General features: G+C 48.0%; 2 protein-coding genes across 2 annotated transcripts in view; both read right to left on the bottom strand.

Annotated features, from left to right (window-relative positions):
* CDH24 (cadherin 24) overlaps positions 1-21,140 on the bottom strand; it is a 32,839-nt gene that overhangs the window by 3,866 nt on the left and 7,833 nt on the right. The window contains exons 3-9 of the mRNA XM_087714219.1: positions 15,040-15,159; positions 11,680-11,847; positions 5,179-5,369; positions 3,457-3,710; positions 3,174-3,310; positions 619-740; positions 408-522 (exon numbers count right to left, since the gene is read on the bottom strand). Of these exons, the coding sequence (XP_087570345.1) occupies positions 408-522; positions 619-740; positions 3,174-3,310; positions 3,457-3,710; positions 5,179-5,369; positions 11,680-11,847; positions 15,040-15,159 (1,107 nt within the window). The remainder of the gene's footprint in view (positions 1-407; positions 523-618; positions 741-3,173; positions 3,311-3,456; positions 3,711-5,178; positions 5,370-11,679; positions 11,848-15,039; positions 15,160-21,140) is intronic.
* Positions 12,074-14,474, bottom strand: LOC148046875 (uncharacterized). The gene is given in 7 exon segments (XM_087712195.1): positions 12,074-12,346; positions 12,349-12,596; positions 12,668-12,764; positions 13,020-13,217; positions 13,220-13,446; positions 13,503-13,929; positions 14,445-14,474. Coding segments are annotated over 7 exon segments (1,500 nt in total).

Here is a 21,140-nt window from a genome sequence, read left to right as displayed (position 1 = left end):
CCAACCCTGATGTGGTCCTCAATGAATTCGAGTTTGACACCCCTGCCTTACATTTTAGGTACGTACAACCATCTTCAAGGGGGCGATATAATGTTGATTAATACTGTGTCTTTTTGGATAGATGTCTGAATTATTAGATCAGTGTCTCTCAACCTTGGAAATTTTAAGAGGTCCGGACTTCGACCTCCAGTATCCCCCCAGCTGGAATTGCTAGCTGGAGGAATTCTGGGAGCCGAAATCTGCACCTCTTAAAAGTTGCTAAAATTGAGAAGCACTGCTATACGTTCTGTACACCGCTCATATTTGTGAAAATGTCTACTCTCCTTTTATCAACAGTGCAAGTTCCTAATCAATAAGGAACATTCTGAAATCCGTTCTACATTTTAGGACAGGCGTGTGTGTTTTACCCTTGTTATCCCGCACAGTGACGTTTGGTTCTCTGATCGTGGATGGGGAACGGATGATGATACGGCTTGTGTTACCATCCTCGTCTCGGTCGACCGCTCGGATCAGCTGCACCAGCTGGCCAAAACAGAAAAGAGCAACATTCTTCTCAGCCAGGGCCTTCCTCTCCCGCCCCACTCTGCCCCATCAGTGTCCTAGGGACCCCTTACTTACTTGGCCCGGGATGGCGTTATCACAAGCGAAAGGCTCGTAGCTCTGTTCCAGCTGGGGTGAGTTATCGTTGACATCCAAGATTTGAACGGCCACATGAATCTGAGAATCTTGTGTGGGACTGTCTGAGGGTAAGAGTCGGGGGTAAGGAGCAACATGGAACCACGCGACGGGACATGCAGGGCGATCCAGTCGAAAAACGGGGAAGGTGGGAAGATAACACCAAGAAGGTCCCAACGAGTAAGTCGGCCGATAAGGATACACCATCCAAACGATTCAGCCATGCGAGAAAGCCATACAAGTCATCCATGGGGAGACAGTGGGGTTGGATCCCATTCATAACACACGAACACACCGAAAGAGTCCATCGTCGTACATCGTCGGCAGAACCAGACAGGCAAGTATCACGTCAAGAGGTTGAAAGACGTGGGCAGACGTGCAGAGTTAAGCGGACGGAAGCGAGCAACGGTGCACGATGAAGCACATTTGCGCATGGGTGGGCGAACGTAAATGTCCAACGTGACCAACAAGTGAAATCACAGGCCGCCAATACAAAACCATCCAGCCGACATAGGCAATCAATCAATCAATCAATCAATCAATCAATCAATCACAGGGAAACCCATGCAGAAAGCGCAGACCCCCTCCACAATGTCAGAGTGCAAAAAATGCACCGTTTCGCACATTCAACACACAAGACAAAAACAGAGAGCAAAACACCGTTCCCAAAGAGCAGAAAACAGATAAAACAGATAAACAGATAAGGGGATGCAGAAAGGGAGAAGGAAAAAAAAGGGAGAAGAAAATTAATAAACAATTGCCATTACTCTTTCTATTACATATAAGTCCTCAACGTACGATTACGTTTAGAGCCAAAATTTCCATCGCTAAGCAAGGCGCCTCTGCAAGTGAGTCCTCCCAGATTTTACAACCTTTTTTCCCCACAACGGTTAAGCAAATCACTGCCGTTAGTAAGTGAATGGTGTGGCCGTTAAGCAGATCCAGTTTCCCTCGCTGATTTTATTTGTTGGAAGTCAGCTGGGAAGAGGACCCAAGCTTGACCCCGGGATGCTGCAACTGTTGTACATACACAACCAGTTGCGAAGCGCTTGGATTTCGATCAGATGATCGTGGAAAATGCTGTGACGGTTGTAAGTCTGAGGACCGTTCGTAAGTCACTTTCCCCCCCTGCTTTGCCAATTTTGAGCAGTCACTAAACAAATGGTTGCAAGTCGAGGACTACAGGTAATCCTCGACTTATGACCACACTAGAGTCCCAAATTTAATTGTTAATTTGTTAAGTGAATTTTGCCCCATGATAGAACTTGACTTGTGACATTTGTTAAGTGAATTGCTGCGGTTGTTAAACTAGTCACATGGCTGTTAAGTGAATCTGGCCTCCCCCATTGACTTTGTTTGTCAGAAGGTCGCAGAAAGGGAATCACAACTATGAACCAAGCATATAAATTACATGCTGCAATGGTCATTAAGTGTGAAAAATGGTGCTAAGTCACTTTTGTAATTTCAAACGGTCCCTGAATGAACTGTTGCAAGCAGTGGTGGTCGCTTCAAAAACAGGTATGGAACGTGGGCAGGTGGGTGGGCCAAACGAGCCACCGTACCGGTACGGTGATCGCTGCTCCCGAGTGCTACTGGTACGACCGTACCAGGCCGTACCGGTTGAAACCCACCACTGGTTGCAAGTATGCTTTATATCAGGGGTGTCAAACTGGATTTCTTCCCGGGCCAGATCAACATTGTAGTTGTCCTCCCTAGGGATGGCTGGGTGGGTGGGGGGGCAGATGGCCGGAGAGACAGATGCCTCCTTCAGCACTTTGACAGCCAAAACGGGACACGTGGGAGCTGCATGCAGCTCCTGTTTTTGCTGGCAGAGTGCTGCAGGAGGCCGTCCAGGCTGAAAACAGGGCGTGTGGGGGCTGCGTGCTCTCCTCGCATCCCCTTTTCACTAGCAGAGGCACCGTGAGCTGGTCCTTTGTTATTTTCAGGGGCCAGATCAGGGGTGGGTTTCAACCGGTTCGCGGCGGTCCCTGCGAACCGGTTGGTCGGCAAACCTGGAAGTAAGTAACTTCCGGGAACGGCGAAGGGCCCACTCACCCGCCCGCGCTCCTTACCCGGTTTTGACGAGTTCTGCGCTTCCACGCATGCGCAGGACGCATACAGCGCCTGCGCGATCCTCCAGGAGCAGCTGGAGCATCGCACAGACGCTAGTACACATGTGTGCACCGCACGCGTGCACGCGGACGCCACAGGCGCGCAAGAGGACGCCGCTGGCCCCGTTCCAACCGAACCAGTTGGAACGGGGCGAGAAACCCACCCCTGGGCCAGATCTAAGCATCCCACGGGCCAGATTCGGCCCACAGGCTTTGAGTTTGACACCCCTGCTTTATATGTTCTATTGCAAACACAGACTTTTTTTGTATCGGTTCTGTCCTGATGTATCAAAATACTACCAAATGCTACTACAGGTTTGCAACGAAAAGCTTCCACCACCTTGGAGCCTCCTGGACTCCCACCCACCATATCGACTTGGCTCTTACCAAGTTCCGTTGCCAGTACGGTCATGTTGTGCCAGGCGAAAACCTCTCGGTCGAGTGGCACGGAGGTCAGAATCGCGCCATCCTGCGGGTTGATGCTGAAATAGCGCTCGGGGTCCGTATGCTGCAGGATGGAGTATCTGGAAGATGGAGGGTGGGCACCTGGGGTATCAGGTTGTCACGGCAACGAAGTATAAATGGAGTAACTGAAACTTCACACACACACACAAAGACAACAAACACCACTTTCCCACCCTGCAGTATCGGTGTTCTCCCCAGCCATTACCGGATGACACTGCTGGGCGTATCCAGGTCCACCGCCGTGACTTTGCCCACTGGCGTCCCCGGTGGGCCGTTTTCATAAACAGCCAGATGATACTCGGGACGGGAGAAAACCGGAGGTTCGTCAGCATCTTCTACCGTCACGCGGACAGTGGCCACATCCTTGAAGGGGCCCTTCCGGATGTACTGAGGGTCGATCTGCGTGTTGGTGGCCTCAACTCGGAAGGTGTAAGAGTGGCGGGACTCGAAATCCAGAGGCTGCCCCGCCCGTCCAAACAGAGAAGAACGACAACGAGAAGAAAAACTCATGATTGGAAGCGAGCAAAGGGCAGGCGGTTCGACAAGTTTGGCAGAGGACGTGCAAATCGCTAAGAGGTGATTAATATCCCAGGTCGTCTGAAGAAAACGAGAACCAGTTTGGTCTAGTGGTGAAAGCGCCAAACTAGAAAGCAGGAAATGGTGAGTTCTAGTCCTGGTTTAGGCATGAAAGATGGCTGGGGGGGGGGGGACTTTGGGCCAATCACCAGAAAACAGTGAGTTCTAGTCCCACCTTGGGCATGAAAGCCAGCTGGGAGACTTTGGGTCAATCACTTTTTGTCAGCTCAACCCACCTCAGGGTTGTGAGGAAAAGAGGAGGAAGAGGAAGATCTGATGGCCATTTTTGCTGCCTTGAGTTATTCATAAAAATACAAGTAGTCTTATGATAACAGTTGAGGAAGGAAAGAAAGAGAAAAAAGAAGGGAGGGAGGGAGGGAAAGAGAGAGAGAGAGAGAAGGAAGGAAGGACAGGAGGAAGGAAGGAAAGAAAGAAAAGAAAGAAAAAAAGAGAAAGAAAGAAGGAAGAAAAAGAGAAAGAAAGAAGGAAGAAAAAGAGAAAGAAAAGAAAGTAAAGAAAGAAAGGAAGGAAGAAGAAAGGAGGGACAGGAGGGAGAAAGGAAGGAAGGAAAGAGAAAAAGAAAGAAAGAGAAAAAGAAAGAAAAAGAACAATAAAGAAAGAGAAAGAGAAAAAGAAAGAAAGAAAAAGAAGAAAAGGAAAGAAAGAAAGAAAGAAAGAGAAAGAAGGAAAGAAAGAAAGAGAAAAAGAAAGAAAGAGAAAGAAGAAAGGAAGGAAAGGAAGAAATAGAAAGAAAAAGAAAGAGAAGGAAGGAAGGACATGAGGAAGAAAGAAAGAGAAACAAGGAAGGAAGAAAAAGTGAAAGGAAGGAAAGAAAGGAAAGAAAGAAGAAAAGAAGAACTGGAGGGAGGGAGGGAGAAAAGAAAGAAAGAGAAAGAGAAAGAAAGAGAAAGAGAAAGAAAGAGAAAGAAGGAAGAAAAAGAAAGAAAAGAAAGAAAGAAATAAAGAAGAAAGGAAGGACAGGAGGGAGGGAGGAAGGAAAGAAAGATAAAGAAAAAAGAGAAAAAGAAGAGAAAGAAAGAGAAAGAAGGAAAGAAAGAGAAAAAGAAAGAAAGAGAAAGAAGAAAGGAAGGAAAGAAAGAAATAGAAAGAAAAAAGAAAGAGACGGGACAGGAGGAAGAAAGAGAAAGAAAGAGAAAGAATGAAGAAAAGAAAGAGAAAGAGAAATAAAGGTAGATAGGAGGAAGGAAAGAAAGAAAGAAAAGAAAGAAAGAAAGAAAGAAGGATGGATGGATGGATGGATGGATGGATAGATAGATAATGGCTCCCACATCAAAGCTCCAAAAAGGAAGAAAGACAGGAGAACTCCATACTTTTGGGGTGCTTCACCCACCTTTTTCAAAGTAATGATCCCATCCTGTCCCAACATGTCCGTGTGAATGGCAAAGGCCTCGGCTCCATCTCCTCCCTCCAGGATGCTGTAGGCAAGCAGGGCGTTCTCCCCTTCGTCGGGATCGTGTGCGCGCAGCCTTCCCACGGCCGACCCAGGAGGCGCCGTTTCCACCACGGAAAACTGGTAGGAACCTAGAGAGAAAATAGGGTGGAAAGAGTTTCTACATCCTTTGGAACTTGGCACCCTCCAAGTCGCGTTGGACTACAAGTCCCATCCTGCCGTGCTCAGCCACGTTGTCAGCTGCAAACCAGGCACGAAACACGGATGTGCTAATTCTACATTATCGCAAGGCTAATTGACGGAATCTTGCAACTCTGAAAATACGAGTCTCGCACTGTCTGTTTTAGAGCCTGAGGAAGGTTCGTTCTGAGCTTTTTCCCCCCCTCTGCCTGTTATGCAGCTCTGGGCTACGTTCACTCTTATCTGACCATTCCTTAGGTAGCATTTCTTCACCCTGTTGCCCGTAGTCTTCCTCACATACCATTTAGACATGTTCCGGTGTCAGAACGGGACAACACACTGCGGAACAAGGGGACAATCCAACCATTCATTTTACCGGTAGTCCTTGACTTAACAACAATTCATTTAGTGACTGTTCAACGCTACAACAGCACTGAAAAAAAAGTCACTTAGGACCATTTTTCACACTTACGACCATTAACAGCATCCCCATCCCGTGATCAAAATTCAGACACTCGGCCACCACCTCGTATTTACGACGGTTGCAGGGTCCCATGGTTATGTCCTCCTCTTTTGTGACCTACTGATCAGCAAAGTCAAGGCGAGGAAGCCATATTCACTTAACAACCATGTGACTAATCTAACAATTGCGGCGATTCACTTAACAACTATGTCAAAAAAGGTCGTACAATGGGGCAAAGTTCACTTAGGAAATGTCTCACGCAGAAACCAAAACCTGGGGCTCTATTGCAGTCCTCCGACGAGAACTACTTGTGATTATTTAAAATTTAAAAATATATTTTAATCTTGGCCATTCATGTTTCATGTTGTCCCTTCTTCTACACCCTTTCTTTAGCGATTCTGTTTCATCGTTTCTTCAATAGGAGTGTAACTCGCATACTGCGACGAGTTGGCCATGGCGAGTTGGCCTTAGTAAGTTAGCTGTGGCAAGCTGTCCTAAACCAGGGGTGTCAAGGCCCCCCAGAGGTGGTATTCAGCAGGTGCTGATCAGTTCTGGAGAACAGTTAGCGGAAATTTTGAGTAGTTCTGAGAACCGGTAAATACCACCTCTGGCTGGCCTCGCCCCCCTCTATTCTTTGCCTCCTGAGTCCCAGGTGATGGGGAGGAAATGGGGATTTTGCAGTAACCTTCCCCTGGAGTTGGGTGGGAATGGAGTTTTTACAGTTGGCCACGCCCACCCAGTCAGCCACATCTCCCCACCCTCCAAGGTCAACCACAACCCTGATGCCACCTTCAATGAAATCAAGTTTGACACCCCTGTCCTAAGACCCCCGCTGGTGAGACATACTTTTAACAACTCTACAAGCAACTTCCAATCCATATCCTTTCCTTCGCTCTTCTCTGCCCTGCTTACAACGCTGAGATAATTTCCAGGGCATTGGACGTCATTATTCCAGGTGTCGGGCGGCTGCTTCCTCTGATCGTTAAGTTTCTACCTCTCGGGCCAATCAATTTCACCCTGTCGCGAAGATGAACCTGTCAGGTAGCTGTTAAAATTGATGGATGGCTTGGGCCGGCTGGCTGAAAATATTTATAGGTTTCCCCCTCCCCTCCACCTCGCTCCACCTCCCCACGCTTTCGAGATCATCTGGTGACGGGTTGCAAACCATAAGAACAATCTGGCGAGGTAAACATCTCTCAGCCGCAGTCCGGTAACCCCAAGAGACACGTTCTGGGGGACAGAAGAGACACGTGGACACTCTGTCCCAGATACCAGAATGCAAAAGCCGGGCGTTGAAAGTCAGACGAATGTCATGCTTGATATTCCTTGACATCCAAAGAAAGGACATTTCTCACCAAGCCAGAAGCTCAACGCATTGCTTGTGGAGATATCTTTTTTTTTTAAATATACTTTTTTATTTTCCATTTCCATAACATATAAATCACATGTATACTATTACATAGCCAATATCCTATTGTATTAAGTAGTAATTACATCAGTTCCTCTTGCCATCAACGCCCAGAAAGATAAAAACCCATTATTAGCTCTTCTGCTCTCCATACACCTCTTTCTTCTGCCTCTCTCCTACCTCCTTTCTTCCCTCCATCATCCTTTCCTACTCTACTTCCCCTTCCTTTCTCCTTCTCCTCTCTCTTCATTCCACTCCTCCTTATCCTCCTCATCTTCCCCCCCTTACCCTCTCTCCTATCCAGTGACGTGCGGTGAGGTTTATGGCTGGTGAGGCAGCAATTGTTTTAGACTTGTGGACTTCAACTCCCAGAATTCCACAGCCAGGCATGCTCAGTTCCGATTTAAAGCGACAGCATTTGTTTTTCTCCTTTGCGAAATAAGTCCTATCCCTCTCTTCCTATCTTTCTTCTCTCCTTTCCCAACTCTTCCTCTCATTCACTTGGTGTATTTCAGCTTCTGAGCAAACTCCATTCTATGTTGATGGTATTTATGCTTCAATATCAATATACTTAACATATCTTAGTTTTAAAGAAAAAATAAGAGAAGACAGTATATTTGCGCAATCATATTATATTAAAATCTAACACCCCTTGTCAAGCCTAATATTCATCCCTCCCTCCCCCCTCTCTCCCCCAACCCCCCCAGTCTTCCCTCCCCCGACTTCCCAGAACCCATACACGGTATAAATCTTTAACAAAAACTAAAATATATTGGAAAAAAGAATAAAAAATTGATAACAGCTTTACATTGAACTTAGCTCCACTTGTGGAGATATCTTAATAGCTTAGGGAGATATTTTTTGGGGGGGTCCGATCCAGGGGTGTGTTCCTGCCGGCATTACTACTGGTTCGGTGCCCGAAAAAGTTTGCTCTGCGCATGTGTGCATTTGCGCCTAACAAGATCTGTCCATGCGCACACCATTAAAAAGGGGGGGGGGATAAAAAAAATCAATGAAGATTGTTCTGCACATGTTCAGAAGAGAAAATAAAGATGGCGGCACCCAGGATAGAAGCGGTACGGTTACGTGTCCGCTCCAGTTACTACCTATTCGGCTGAACCAGGCTGAACCGGTTGGAACCTACCTCTGGTCCCAGCAATTAAGAACCTCGGTGGCCGTTGCTTAAACCAGCATGTTTCAACCTTAGCAACTTTTAAGATGGATGGACTTGGATGGCTTGGTGGCTGGAGGAATTCTGGGAGTTGCGGGCCACCCATCTTAGAAGTTGCTGAAGTTTGAGAAATGTTGGCTTAAAGCATGAAACCTTGAGAAATGTTGGCTTAAAGCATGAAACCTTGAGAAATGTTGGCTTAAACTTTGAAACTTTGAGAAATTGGCTTAAACCTTGAAAGACATGGGCTTAAACCTTGAAACCTTGAGAAATGTTGGCTTAAACCTTGAACCTTGAGAAATGTTGGCTTAAACTTTGAAACTTTGAGAAATTGGCTTAAACCTTGAAAGACATGGGCTTAAACCTTGAAACCTTGAGAAATGTTGGCTTAGCAATAGCAATAGCAGTAGACTTATATACCGCTTCATAGGCCTTTCAGGCCTCTCTAAGCGGTTTACAGAGAGTCAGCATATTGCCCCCAACAATCTGGGTCCTCATTTTACCCACCTCGGAAGGATGGAAGGCTGAGTCAACCCTGAGCCGGTGAGATTTGAACCGCTGACCTGCTGATCTAGCAGTAGCCTGCAGTGCTGCATTTAACCACTGCGCCACCTTGGCTTAAACTTTGAAACTTTGAGAAATTGGCTTAAACCTTGAAAGACATGGGCTTAAACCTTGAAACCTTGAGAAATGTTGGCTTAAAGCATGAAACCTTGAGAAATGTTGGCTTAAACCTTGAAACTTGGAGAAATTGGCTTAAACCTTGAAAGACATGGGTTTAAACCTTGAAACCTTGAGAAATGTTGACTTAAACCTTGAAACAGAGGTGGGTTCCTACCAGTTCACACCAGTTCAGTAGAACCGGTTCGTCAAATCTACTGAACCGGTTAGAAGAGGTTCCACCAGTGGACCCGGAAAGCAGGCCACACCTACAGAAGAGGTTCCAAAAATTTTTGAAACCCACCACTGCCTTGAAACCTTGAGAAATACTGACTTAAACCTTGAAACATTTGAGAAATGTTGGCTTAAACTTTGAAACCGTGAGAAATGTTGGCTTAAACCTTGAAACCTTGAGGAATGTTGGCTTAAACCTTGAGAAATGTTGGCTTAAACCTTGAAACCTTGAGAAATGTTGGCTTGAACTTTGAAACTTTGAGAAACTTTGAGAAAGCGTTCGGAGACTACAGCTGGTCCAGAATGCAGCCGCGCGAGCGATATTGGGTGTACCGAGGTACACCCATGTTACACCGGTCCTCCGCGAGCTACACTGGTTACCAATTGGTCTCCGGATGCAATTCAAGGTGTTGGTTATTACCTTTAAAGCCCTACATGGCTTAGGACCAGCGTACCTGCGAGACCGCCTACTGCCACATACCTCCCAATGGCCGATAAGATCCCACAGGGTGGGCCTCCTTCGGATGCCGTCAGCCGGACAGTGTCGGCTGGCGGGCCCCCGGAGGAGAGCCTTCTCTGTGGCTGCTCCGACCCTTTGGAATCAGCTACCCCCAGAGGTCCGGACCTTATCCACTCTCATGGCCTTCAGGAAAGCTGTTAAAATCTGGCTGTTCCGGCAGGCCTGGGGCTGTTGACCTTATTGTTAAGGTCCAGTCCCGATTTAGAACGAATGTGTGTTGTGAATTTTAAACTATTCTTTTTATTTTTCTTTTCTTTTTTCTCCCTTCTTTGTAAGCCGCCCGGAGTCCTTCGGGATTGGGCGGCCTATAAATTTAATAAATAAATAAATAATAAATAAATTGGCTTAAACCTTGAAAGACATGGGCTTAAACCTTGAAGCCTTGAGAAATGTTGACTTAAACCTTCAAACCTTGAGAAATGTTGACTTAAACCTTGAAACCTTGAGAAATGTTGGCTTAAACCTTGAAAACTTGAGAAATATTGGCTTAAACTTTGAAACCTTGAGACATGTTGGCTTAAATCTTGAGAAACATTGGCTTAGACCTCAAAGTCCAGAAGACCTGGGCTATTAGGGCAATTCATGTAGTGGTGCTATGCGGTCATAGAATCATAAAGCTGGAAGGGACCTTGGAGGTCTTCTAGTCCAACCCTCTGGCCCAACCCTCTGAAAGATGTCTACATCATAACGTTCGGGTCATATCTTGCACCAGTTACAGGTTTTGAGACATCACGGAGGTGGGTGGAGGGGTGGAACATCTTGGAAGATGTGAGACGTTTCATGACCCAAAACTGGGTAACATCATCACTGCTCTCTCATCAACACTGATGATGTTCCCTAGCTGGGTCATAAAATGTCTGCAAGAAAACCACCAAGTTCAGAGAGCATCCAGGATCCCACACTCCTCCTCCTCCTCCACAAACTGTCCTCCCTTCGAGCACTGATGATGTAACCCTAGTTGGGTCATCTGCAAAGAGACAACCAAGCTCAGAGACCATCAAGGATCCCACAGTCTTCCTCCTTCTCTTCTTCCTTCTCCCTTCTCCTTCTCTCCGTAAACCCCACTCCCTACTAGCACTGATGTTGTTCCCTAGTGGGGTTGTGAAATGTCTGTGAGAAAAACCTACCAAGCTCAGAGAGCATCAAGGACCCCATCGTTTAACCCTGTGCTACAAATGTTCTCCCTGATTGGTACAAATGGGAGGTTACTGGAAGATGAGCCGTAGGTCATAGGTCAGCCTAGGCCCAGCTTTCCAGGTGTCCTCAGGGCCACCAATGGTCCTTAGGAAGACATTAATGGTGGGCTCCCCAATCACCCCTGACAGACACAGTGGTCTTCTTGTATTCAGATGGCTCTGGGCAGTGGTGGGATTCAAATAATTTAACAACCGGTTCTCTGCCCTAATGGCCAGCTGGGTAGGCGGGGCTCAGTGGTCACGTGACTGGGTGGGTGTGGCCAACTCAATGTCACTCCCATCGATGGGTGCTTCGTCTTAGCTCTTACATTGTAATCAGGGTTAACCGGAGAGGCAGTTTCTGTAAGCAGGTCAACAAAGATGAGGCTAGAAACAACACCAGAATGTTTCCTTCCTGCCTTCCTTACAGGATTAGCCCTGTAAAGTGGGGAAAAACAAAAGATTTCTTCCAACAACCAGATCTCCGAACTGTCGGGAAAGTCACCAACCAGTTCTCCCGAATAGGTGCGAACCAGCTGAATCCCACCACTGGCTCTGGGTCTACCAAATACGGCCATCGCCTTCTCCGCACCTCTGCCCTTGTTCTAAGCAGCTCTTTCTCTCACTTACTCTGCGGGAAACGGGGAGGGTTATCGTTGACGTCGCTAAGCGTCACCGTGACGGTCGTGCTTCCAGAAAGTCCGCCGGTGTGGCCTCCCATGTCCTTGGCCTGCACCACGACAAGGAATTCCTGTTGAGTTTCCCGGTCCATGTTGGGAGTGGCAGTCCGAATCACGCCTAAAATCGCGGGGGAGAAGGAAGCAAGAGGAGAATCAGAGAAGGACCAGAGGAGGCTCGGACGCTGGGTTAGGAAGGAAAGGCAGTTGGGTTTCAGAGTCCCACCCCAGGAGGGAGAAAGGGAAGGAACCAAAATTGTGGAGGAGACAACCCGAGATACAGCTGAGTGGCATCCCAGATGCACACCGGTTGTATGGGGGAGAAGATGGGTGGTTGGACCAAAACTTTAACTGGTCTCTAGGTTCAAGTGATGGATGGGAAGAATGGATGGGAAGATGGATGGAGGAATGGATGGAAATATGGATGGAGGGATGGAAAGGATGGATAGATGGAAGGGTGGAAGGATGGAGATAATAGATGATAGATGATAGATAGATGATAGATAGACAGACAGACAGACATGGATGGATGGATGGATGGATGGATGGAGGAAGGGATGGAGAATGAAAAGAATGGATAGATGGATGGATGGAAGGGTGGAAGGAAGGATAGATAGACAGGGATGGATGGATGGATGGATGGATTGAGGAAGGGATGGAGGGATGGAAAGGATGGATAGATGGAAGGGTGGAAGGATGGAGATAATAGATGATAGATGATAGATAGATGATAGATAGATAGATAGATAGATAGATAGATAGATAGATAGATAGACAGACAGACAGACATGGATGGATGGATGGATGGAGGAAGGGATGGAGAATGAAAAGAATGGATAGATGGATGGATGGAAGGGTGGAAGGAAGGATAGATAGACAGACAGACAGGGATGGATGGATGGATTGAGGAAGGGATGGAGGGATAGAAAGAATGGATAGATGGATGGAAGGGTGGAAGGATGGATGGAAAGAATAGAGGGATGGATGGACAAAGGGATGGAGGGATGGGAAGAATGGAGAGATGGATGGATGGATGGATGGAAGGGTGGAAGGAGGGATGGGATGAATGGAGGCGTGGAGGGATGAAAGGAGGGATGGGAAGAATGGAGGCGTGGAGGGATGGAAGGAGGGATGGGAAGAATGGAAAGATGGATGGATGGGTGGATGGATATATGCATGGATAAGATAGATAGATAGATAGATAGATAGATAGATAGATAGATAGATAGATAGATAGATAGACAGACAGACAGACAGACAGAGACAGACAGACAGACAGACAGACAGACAGACATGGATGGATGGATGGATGGATGGAGGAAGGGATGGAGGAAGGGATGGAGAATGAAAAGAATGGATAGATGGATGGATGGAAGGGTGGAAGGAAGGATAGATAGACAGACAGACAGGGATGGATGGATGGATTGAGGAAGGGATGGAGGGATAGAAAGAATGGATAGATGGATGGAAAGGTGGAAGGATGGAAGGGAAGAATAGAGGGATGGATGGACAAAGGGATGGAGGGATGGGAAGAATGGAGAGATGGAGAGATGGATGGATGGAAGGGTGGAAGGAGGGATGGGATGAATGGAGGCGTGGAGGGATGGAAGGAGGGATGGGAAGAATGGAAAGATGGATGGATGGATGGATGGATATATGCATGGATATGATAGATAGATAGATAGATAGATAGATAGATAGATAGATAGATAGATAGATAGATAGATAGATAGACAGACAGACAGACAGACAGACAGAGACAGACAGACAGACAGACATGGATGGATGGATGGATGGATGGATGGAGGAAGGGATGGAGGGATAGAAAGAATGGATAGATGGATGGAAGGGTGGAAGGATGGATGGGAAGAATAGAGGGATGGATGGACAAAGGGATGGAGGGATGGGAAGAATGGAGAGATGGATGGATGGAAGGGTGGAAGGAGGGATGGGATGAATGGAGGCGTGGAGGGATGGAAGGAGGGATGGGAAGAATGGAAAGATGGATGGATGGGTGGATGGATATATGCATGGATAGATGATAGATAGATAGATAGATAGATAGATAGATAGATAGATAGATAGATAGATAGATTGATTGATTGATATGGATGGGAAGAATGGATAGATGGAAAGATGGATGGATGGAAGGGTGGAAGGATGAATGGAAAGAATGGATGGGAGGGATGCATAGATGGGAAGACTCAAGAATGGATAGATGGAGATGGATGGGTGGATGGATGGAAGGATGGATAGAAGGGAAGAATGAATAGATAGATAAATAGGTGAATGGATGGATCGCTGGATGGGAAGAATGGACGGAAGGCTGGCTGGTTGGTTGGAAGGATCGATAGTTGGGTGGGTGTAGATGGATGAATGGATGGATGGATGGATGGATGGAAGGCAGGATGAAAGGATGGAGGGAAGGATGGATGGATGGATGGGTGGAAAGCTGATTGAATAAAATTAGCTGCAGATGGATGAATGTTCAGAGAAGAAGCTTCTCCTTCTACTATGTCAACAATTCCAACAGAGAAGAGAAGAAGGCATCTTCTCCAACAGGGGCTTCTACCCAGAAACCCATAGGAGTTCTACTAAGCCTTGATCTCAATAACATTTTTCAACATCAGGAGATGTATAACCAGAGCTAAGGCAGCGATAAGTGTAAGAACATAGCTTTGAGCAGGGGAGGGATTCAAAAATTTTAGCAGCCAATACTCTGCCCGATTGCTGAGCGGGTGTGGCCATGGTGGGCGTGGCCTACTTGGCCTCTGCACCACCGCGTGGGAGTTTTCGCCCTCCCCAGGCTGCGGAGGCTTTTCCCGAGCCTCCAGGAGGGCGAAAACGGCCTCCCGTGGGCTCCGGAGGCCCTCCAGAGGCCGGAAACTGGCCTCATTTCCGGACTTCTGGAACTTCCCGGAGGCCCGTTTTTCGCCCTCCCAGAGCCTCCATACAGGCTCTGCATTTACCTGGTATCCAAAATGGGCCACATGGAGACTCATAGGAGGGGTGGGGCAGGGCGGGGGAAGCCAGTCCTTGCAACTACCGGTTCGGCGAACCTGATATAAAATTAGCATGCGGTTTGCCCGAACCGGCTGAATCTCACCCCTGGCTTTGAAGGCCGAGTGGGTTCTCTTCTAAAGACATTGCTGGCTCTTTAGCATCTGTAAAGTTCAGAGCATCCGCTGTCCCCACCAGGCCATCCCCGCCAACTAGTTCCCCTGGACACCTGCTTCTTCTCCCCTACAATGGGGGTTGACATTTGTAGCCCTGCGTGCCTCCCCAAAGCTATCGCCCCCTCCCCATCGTGTACCCGTCTGGGGGTCGACGGAGAAGAACGGCAAGCCCTCGAGTACCGTATAGACCAGCTTGGCGCTGTTCCCGTAGGTCGGATCGTCCGCATCATGCGCCGTCACCTGGATCACGGACGTACCTGGGGGAAACGAAGGGGGAGAAGGAGAAAAGGGAGTTGGTTGTGCGAAGGGCAGCAGGATGGTTCAGAATTAGCTCGTGAGCTACGATACCAGGGGTCAGCAACCCATGGCTCTGGAGCTGCATGTGGCTCTTTCATCACTCTGCTGCGGCTCCCTCTTGCTAGTCGGTAAAAGGGATGCCACACTAGGAGGAGACTCTATGGTGGGGGAACCAGACTTCCAGTCGGTAAAAGGAAAAAGGGAGGCCACACTAGGAGAAAACTCTATGGTGGGGGAGATGGACTTCTAGTCGGTAAAAGTAAAAAGGACGCCGCGCTAGGAGGAGACTCTATGGTGGGGGAACCGGACTTCCAGTCGGTAAAAGGAAAAAGGACGACACGCTAGGAGGAGACTCTATGGTGGGGGAACAGGACTTCCAGTCGGTAAAAGGAAAAAGGACGCCATGCTAGGAGGAGACTCTATGGTGGGGGAACCGGACTTCCAGTCGGTAAAAGGAAAAAGGGAGGCCATGTTAGGAGGAGACTCTATGGTGGGGGAACCGGACTTCCAGTCGGTAAAAGGAAAAAGGACGCCACGCTAGGAGGAGACTCTATGGTGGGGGAACCGGACTTCCAGTCGGTAAAAGGAAAAAGGACGCCGCGCTAGGAGGAGACTCTATGGTGGGGGAACCGGACTTCCAGTCGGTAAAAGGAAAAAGGATGCCGCACTAGGAGGAGACTCTATGGAGGGGGAACCGGACTTCCAGTTGGCTACAAAATTAAATGACAGACTTCCAGTTAGGACCTTTGTGGCTCTGAGTGTTTAAGGTTGCCGACCTCTATACTATACACACTGAAAGAGGTTAGTTTGGGGTTCAATCCAGAAGACCCGGCGGTTGTATTAGAAGGTTGTGTGAACTAGATCATGGAGTTATCAGAATATAACAGCATTACAGTTGGAAGGGACCTTGGAGGTCTTCTAGTCCAGCCCACCGCTCAAGCAGGAGACCCTATACCATTTCAGACCAGTGGCTCTCCAGTCTCTTCTTTAAAAAAAACCTCCAGTGATGGAGCGCCCACGATTTCTGGTGGCAAGCTGTTCCCCTGGTTAATTGTCCTCCCTGTTAGGAAGTTTCTCCTAAATCCCACGTTGCTTCTATGCAGTCGTTTCTTGCATTCGGCAGACACCAGAAGTGCACCACACGGGTCCCTGTGAAAATCCAGCAGCCCGGCCACAAAAGAGCACGGTGGAAAGGAACCTTAGAGGTCATCTAGTCTAACCCTTTCCAGGCAGGAATCTGCAGCGCCTCTTTAGCAAATTCAAGAGCTAACTTTTGAGCCGAGGTGGCGCAGTGCTTAGGGTGCAGTACTGCAGGCCACTTCAGCTGACTGTTATCTGCAGTTCGGCGGTTCTAATCTCACCGGCTCAAAGGTTGACTCAGCCTTCTATCCTTCCGAGGTGGGTAAAATGAGGACCCGGATTGTTGGGGGCAATATGCTGACTCTGTAAACCGCTTAGAGAGGGCTGAAAGCCCTATGAAGGGATATATAAGTCTAACTGCTATTGCTATTGCTATTGCATTTGGATGCCATTGAGTGGGGGGGAAAATAGCACCAAACAAATAAAGGATTTCACCCTCTCTGGAAAAGCCGAAATCCCGCTCTTAAATCCGTTTAACGCCATTAGGGAACGACCAATTTATTTTCCATTGTTTGACAACCTGCGGCCAGCCTGCGCTCTTATTATTTCTAGGGAGCAGTTGAGTTCTTTAAAAATACAAACACTTGGTTTGCCCAGAGGCTTACAAGAGGAAAAAGAGTTCAAAAAGAGATCCCCTAGCAGCATAGATCAAACTCTCCGGAAACACTCAAACGGGCAACAATCTCAATTGAAAAGGAGCTGAGAACCGTTAGATCTACCCGGGAGGGAACCGAGGCCGCCTCCAACTGAAGGCAAGTGTCGGGTTGGGCAAACAAATGTCAAATAAATCGATTTTTAGATCGGTGTTTCTCAAATCTTGGCCACTTTAAGATTGGTGGGCTTCAACTCCCAGAATTTCCCCAGCTGGCATGTATGGACTTCAACTCCCAGAATTCCCCAGCCTTATGTGTGGACTTCAACTCCCAGAATTCCCCAGCTGGCATGTGTGGACTTCAACTCCCAGAATTCCCCAGCTGGCCTGTGTGGACTTCAACTCCCAGAATTCCCCAGCTGGCATGTGTGGACTTCAATTCCCAGAATTCCCCAGCCTTATGTGTGGACTTCAACTCCCAGAATTCCCCAGCTGGCCTGTGTGGACTTCAATTCCCAGAATTCCCCAGCTGGCCTGTGTGGACTTCAATTCCCAGAATTCCCCAGCTGGCATGTATGGACTTCAATTCCCAGAATTCCCCAGCCTTATGTGTGGACTTCAACTCCCAGAATTCCCCAGCTGGCCTGTGTGGACTTCAATTCCCAGAATTCCCCAGCTGACATGTGTGGACTTCAATTCCCAGAATTCCCCAGCCTTATGTGTGAACTTCAACTCCCAGAATTCTCCAGCCATTATATGTGGACTTCAACTCCCAGAATTCTCCAGCTGGAATGTGTGGACTTCAATTCCCAGAATTCCCCAGCCTTATGTGTGAATTTCAACTCCCAGAATTCTCCAGCCATTATGTGTGAACTTCAACTCCCAGAATTCTCCAGCCATTATGTGTGGACTTCAACTCCCAGAATTCCCCAGCCTTATGTGTGAACTTCAACTCCCAGAATTCCCCAACCTTATGTGTTAACTTCAACTCCCAGAATTCCCTAGGCAGCAAGTGTGGACTGAATGGAATTCCTTGAAACTGGTTAAGTAATTTTCATTAGTTGAATTAGCATTTCTCAAAGCAATTCAAAGAGCAACAATCTAAATATACAGTATTTATCAAAGCTTGGCTACTTTAGGATCGGTGGACTTCAACTCCCAGAATCCTCAGCCAGATTGCTGACTCGAGAATTCTGGGAGTTGAAGTCCACACGTGTTGGCTGGGGAATTCTGGGAGTTGAAGTCTAGGCATGCTGGCTGGGGGATTCTTGGAGTTGAAGTCTAGGCATGCTGGCTGGGGGATTCTGGGAGTTGAAGTCTAGGCATGCTGGCTGAGGGATTCTGGGAGTTGAAGTCTAGGCATGCTGGCTGGGGAATTCTGGGAGTTGAAGTCCACATGTGTTGGCTGGGGAATTCTGGGAGATGAAGTCCAGGCATGCCGGCTGGGGAATTCTGGGAGGTGAAGTCCACACATGCCGTCTGGGGAATTCTGGGAGGTGAAGTCCAGGCATGCTGGCCAGGGAATTCTGGGAGTTGAAGTCCACACACAGTCACTGAGGAATTGAAGTCCACACCTAAGGCTGGGGAATTCTGGGAGTTGAAGTCCACGCATGCCAGCTGGGGAATTCTGGGAGTAGAAGTCCAGGCATGCTGGCTGGGGAATTCTGGGACTTGAAGTCCATACATGGTGGCTGGGGAATTCTGGGACTTGAAGTCCAGGCATGCCAGCTGGGGAATTCTGGGAGTTGAAGTCCAGGCATGCTGGCTGGGGAATTCTGGGAGTTGAAATCCACATATCTTCAAGTTGCCAAGTGTGAAAAACAAGGGATTAAGCCAACATTTTGGGCTGTTCAGAATCTTTGTGTATTGCTCAATTATAATTCAGGAAGGAAACCCATTCCGGCTGAATAATATCATAATGTTGACAGATAATGTCAACACGCCTCACCATAAATTGGCTTTTTTAATTAAGTCTCTGTTCACACAATATATTTAAGGGGGTGGCGGAATTAGCCTCACAGCTGGGGGGCCAAAGCGCACCTTGAGCCAGAAATAATGCAGCCGGCTGGATTGGATCCTCCCGTTAGCCAGAAAAATACAGAATACAAGGAGTCCTCGACTTACAACGATTCCCTTAGTGACCATTTGAAGTTACAACAACCCTGAAAAAAAGAACTTAGGAGTCCAGCGGTGGGTTTCACGTTTTTTGCCACTGATTCACCCCACACGCCCATGCTCGCTTCTGTGCATGCGCACATATGCGCCCAGCCTTCCGCGCATGTGCTTTGCTCACACGTGTGCCTTCCACGCATGCATCCAGCCTCAAAAAACGTGGCTAAATAGCGTGACCCGACAAAAGGGCGAATGACAAAACCGCGCCCGACTAAACCGCGTCGCTAAAACTGCGACGTCATCAACGCGCCGACAACAGTGGGTCGACAACAGTGCGTCGACAGAAGGACGATTTACAACAGCACGTCGGCAGAAGGGCGACTTAAGTTAAGGTAAGGGTTAGGTTTAGGGTGAGGTTTAGGGTTAGGGTTAACGTTACATTTAGGGTTAGGGTTAGCGTTATGTTTAAGGTTAGGTTTAGGTTTAGGGTTAGGTTTAGTTTTACAGCGCGCTTCTGCCGCCGCGCTGTTGTCGGCGCGATTCAGCGCTCATTCGTCGGAGCGCTTTAGAACACGCGGTTTTATCACTGTGGTTTAGTCGGGCGCGGTTTTGTCGTTCACCCTTTTGTCGGTGAACCGCTAAATAGGATGGCATAGAGCTGGCGACCTCCACTACCTGTTTGCCCAAACCAGTCCAAACCTGCTGAATCCCACCTCTGCTTATGACTTTTTCACGCTTAACAACTACCGCTATCCCCCTGGGGTCATGTGATCAGAATTCAGATGTTCAGCACCTCATATTTAGGACTGTTGCAATGCCCTGGAGGTCCCCGGGATCTGCTCTGACAAGCAAAGTCAACAGGAAGCCAGGTTCACTTAACGACTGTGCTCCTCACATAACAACTGTGAGGATTCACTGAACGTGGCCAGAAAAGGCTGTTTCTGGGCTCTAGAACCTCTCAAAGACTTCGCACGGATACCCGACTTCCAAAATGTCCTGGAAAAAGCCCGACAGAGAACGTACTTCTTGCGCCAACTCGGAAAGCTCAAACTACCCACAGAGCTGCTGGTAAACATTTGACAGAGGAATGATTGAGTCTTGTCGTTTGCACCTCTGTAATCGTCTGGCTTGGCGGTGAAACAAGACGGACACAGACTTCGACGGATAATTAGAACTGCAGAAAAAATCAATTGCAACCAGCCTTCCAATGAGGACCGATATATTCTGCGGGTGAGAAGAAGGACTGTGAAAATACCTACAGGTATTTTCGGTATATCTGCAGATATACAGATGTCGTTGTGGCCAGCCAGCGGCCAGTTTAACTGGCAGCAGAGTCGGACAGTGAGGAGGTTGGGGAGGAACACGGGCCAGTCCTGGAGTCCCGGGAAGGCTCGGATGAGGGCTCTGCGTCGGAGGCAGAGAGGGGGCCAGGGCCGTCTGACAGTTATCAGATGCCTTCGGAGTCAGATATCAGTGAGGCAGAAGAACAACTGGAGCCTGTTCCCAGTGTGTGCATGCGCAGAGCTGCCGGACGAAAGGAACAGCTAAAGAACAGGGGTCGACTTGGGAGTAAGGCCACAGGTGGACGATGAATGGCCCCTCCCAGAGGAAATAAAAGAGGAGCGACAGGGGAGTGGAGTTTGCAGGAGTTCGCTTCATGGGTTCGTGACCCTCAGAGACTCCTTGCCAAGTTTCCCAGAGATCATCCTGGCAGCTCTCCAAGCCAGATAAGGTCTGTGACTGGAAATCCTCCCTGGAAAGACTTTGCTGGATGTGAAGGAGCAGAATTCACAGGAAATTAATAAAGGGGTTTTTTTGTCGGGACAGGAAGTTTGCTTCCTGCTCTTGGGAAGTCTCGGTCAGAACACTCTTCACATCCTGGACATAAACTGTTCCAATTTCTTCCCTCCAGGCGACGCTATAGGGCACTGCACGCCAAAGACAACTAGACCCAAGGGCATTTTCCCCGTTCCATCCCTCTGCTAAATAACTACGTTTCACAACACTGAAAAACTACCGAGTAGGACTTGTACTACTATTACTATTTCTTATGACTCTACTTGTATCTTACAATTAATATAAATTGTTTTATTGATA

Source organism: Thamnophis sirtalis, unplaced genomic scaffold, assembly GCF_051295495.1.
Source record: "Thamnophis sirtalis isolate CommonGarterSnake01/CBP01778 unplaced genomic scaffold, rThaSir2_p1.2 scaffold_4, whole genome shotgun sequence".
NCBI lineage: Eukaryota > Metazoa > Chordata > Lepidosauria > Squamata > Natricidae > Thamnophis > Thamnophis sirtalis.
Note: the sequence above shows the minus strand (reverse complement) of the source record. Positions and strands in the feature narration are given on the sequence as shown.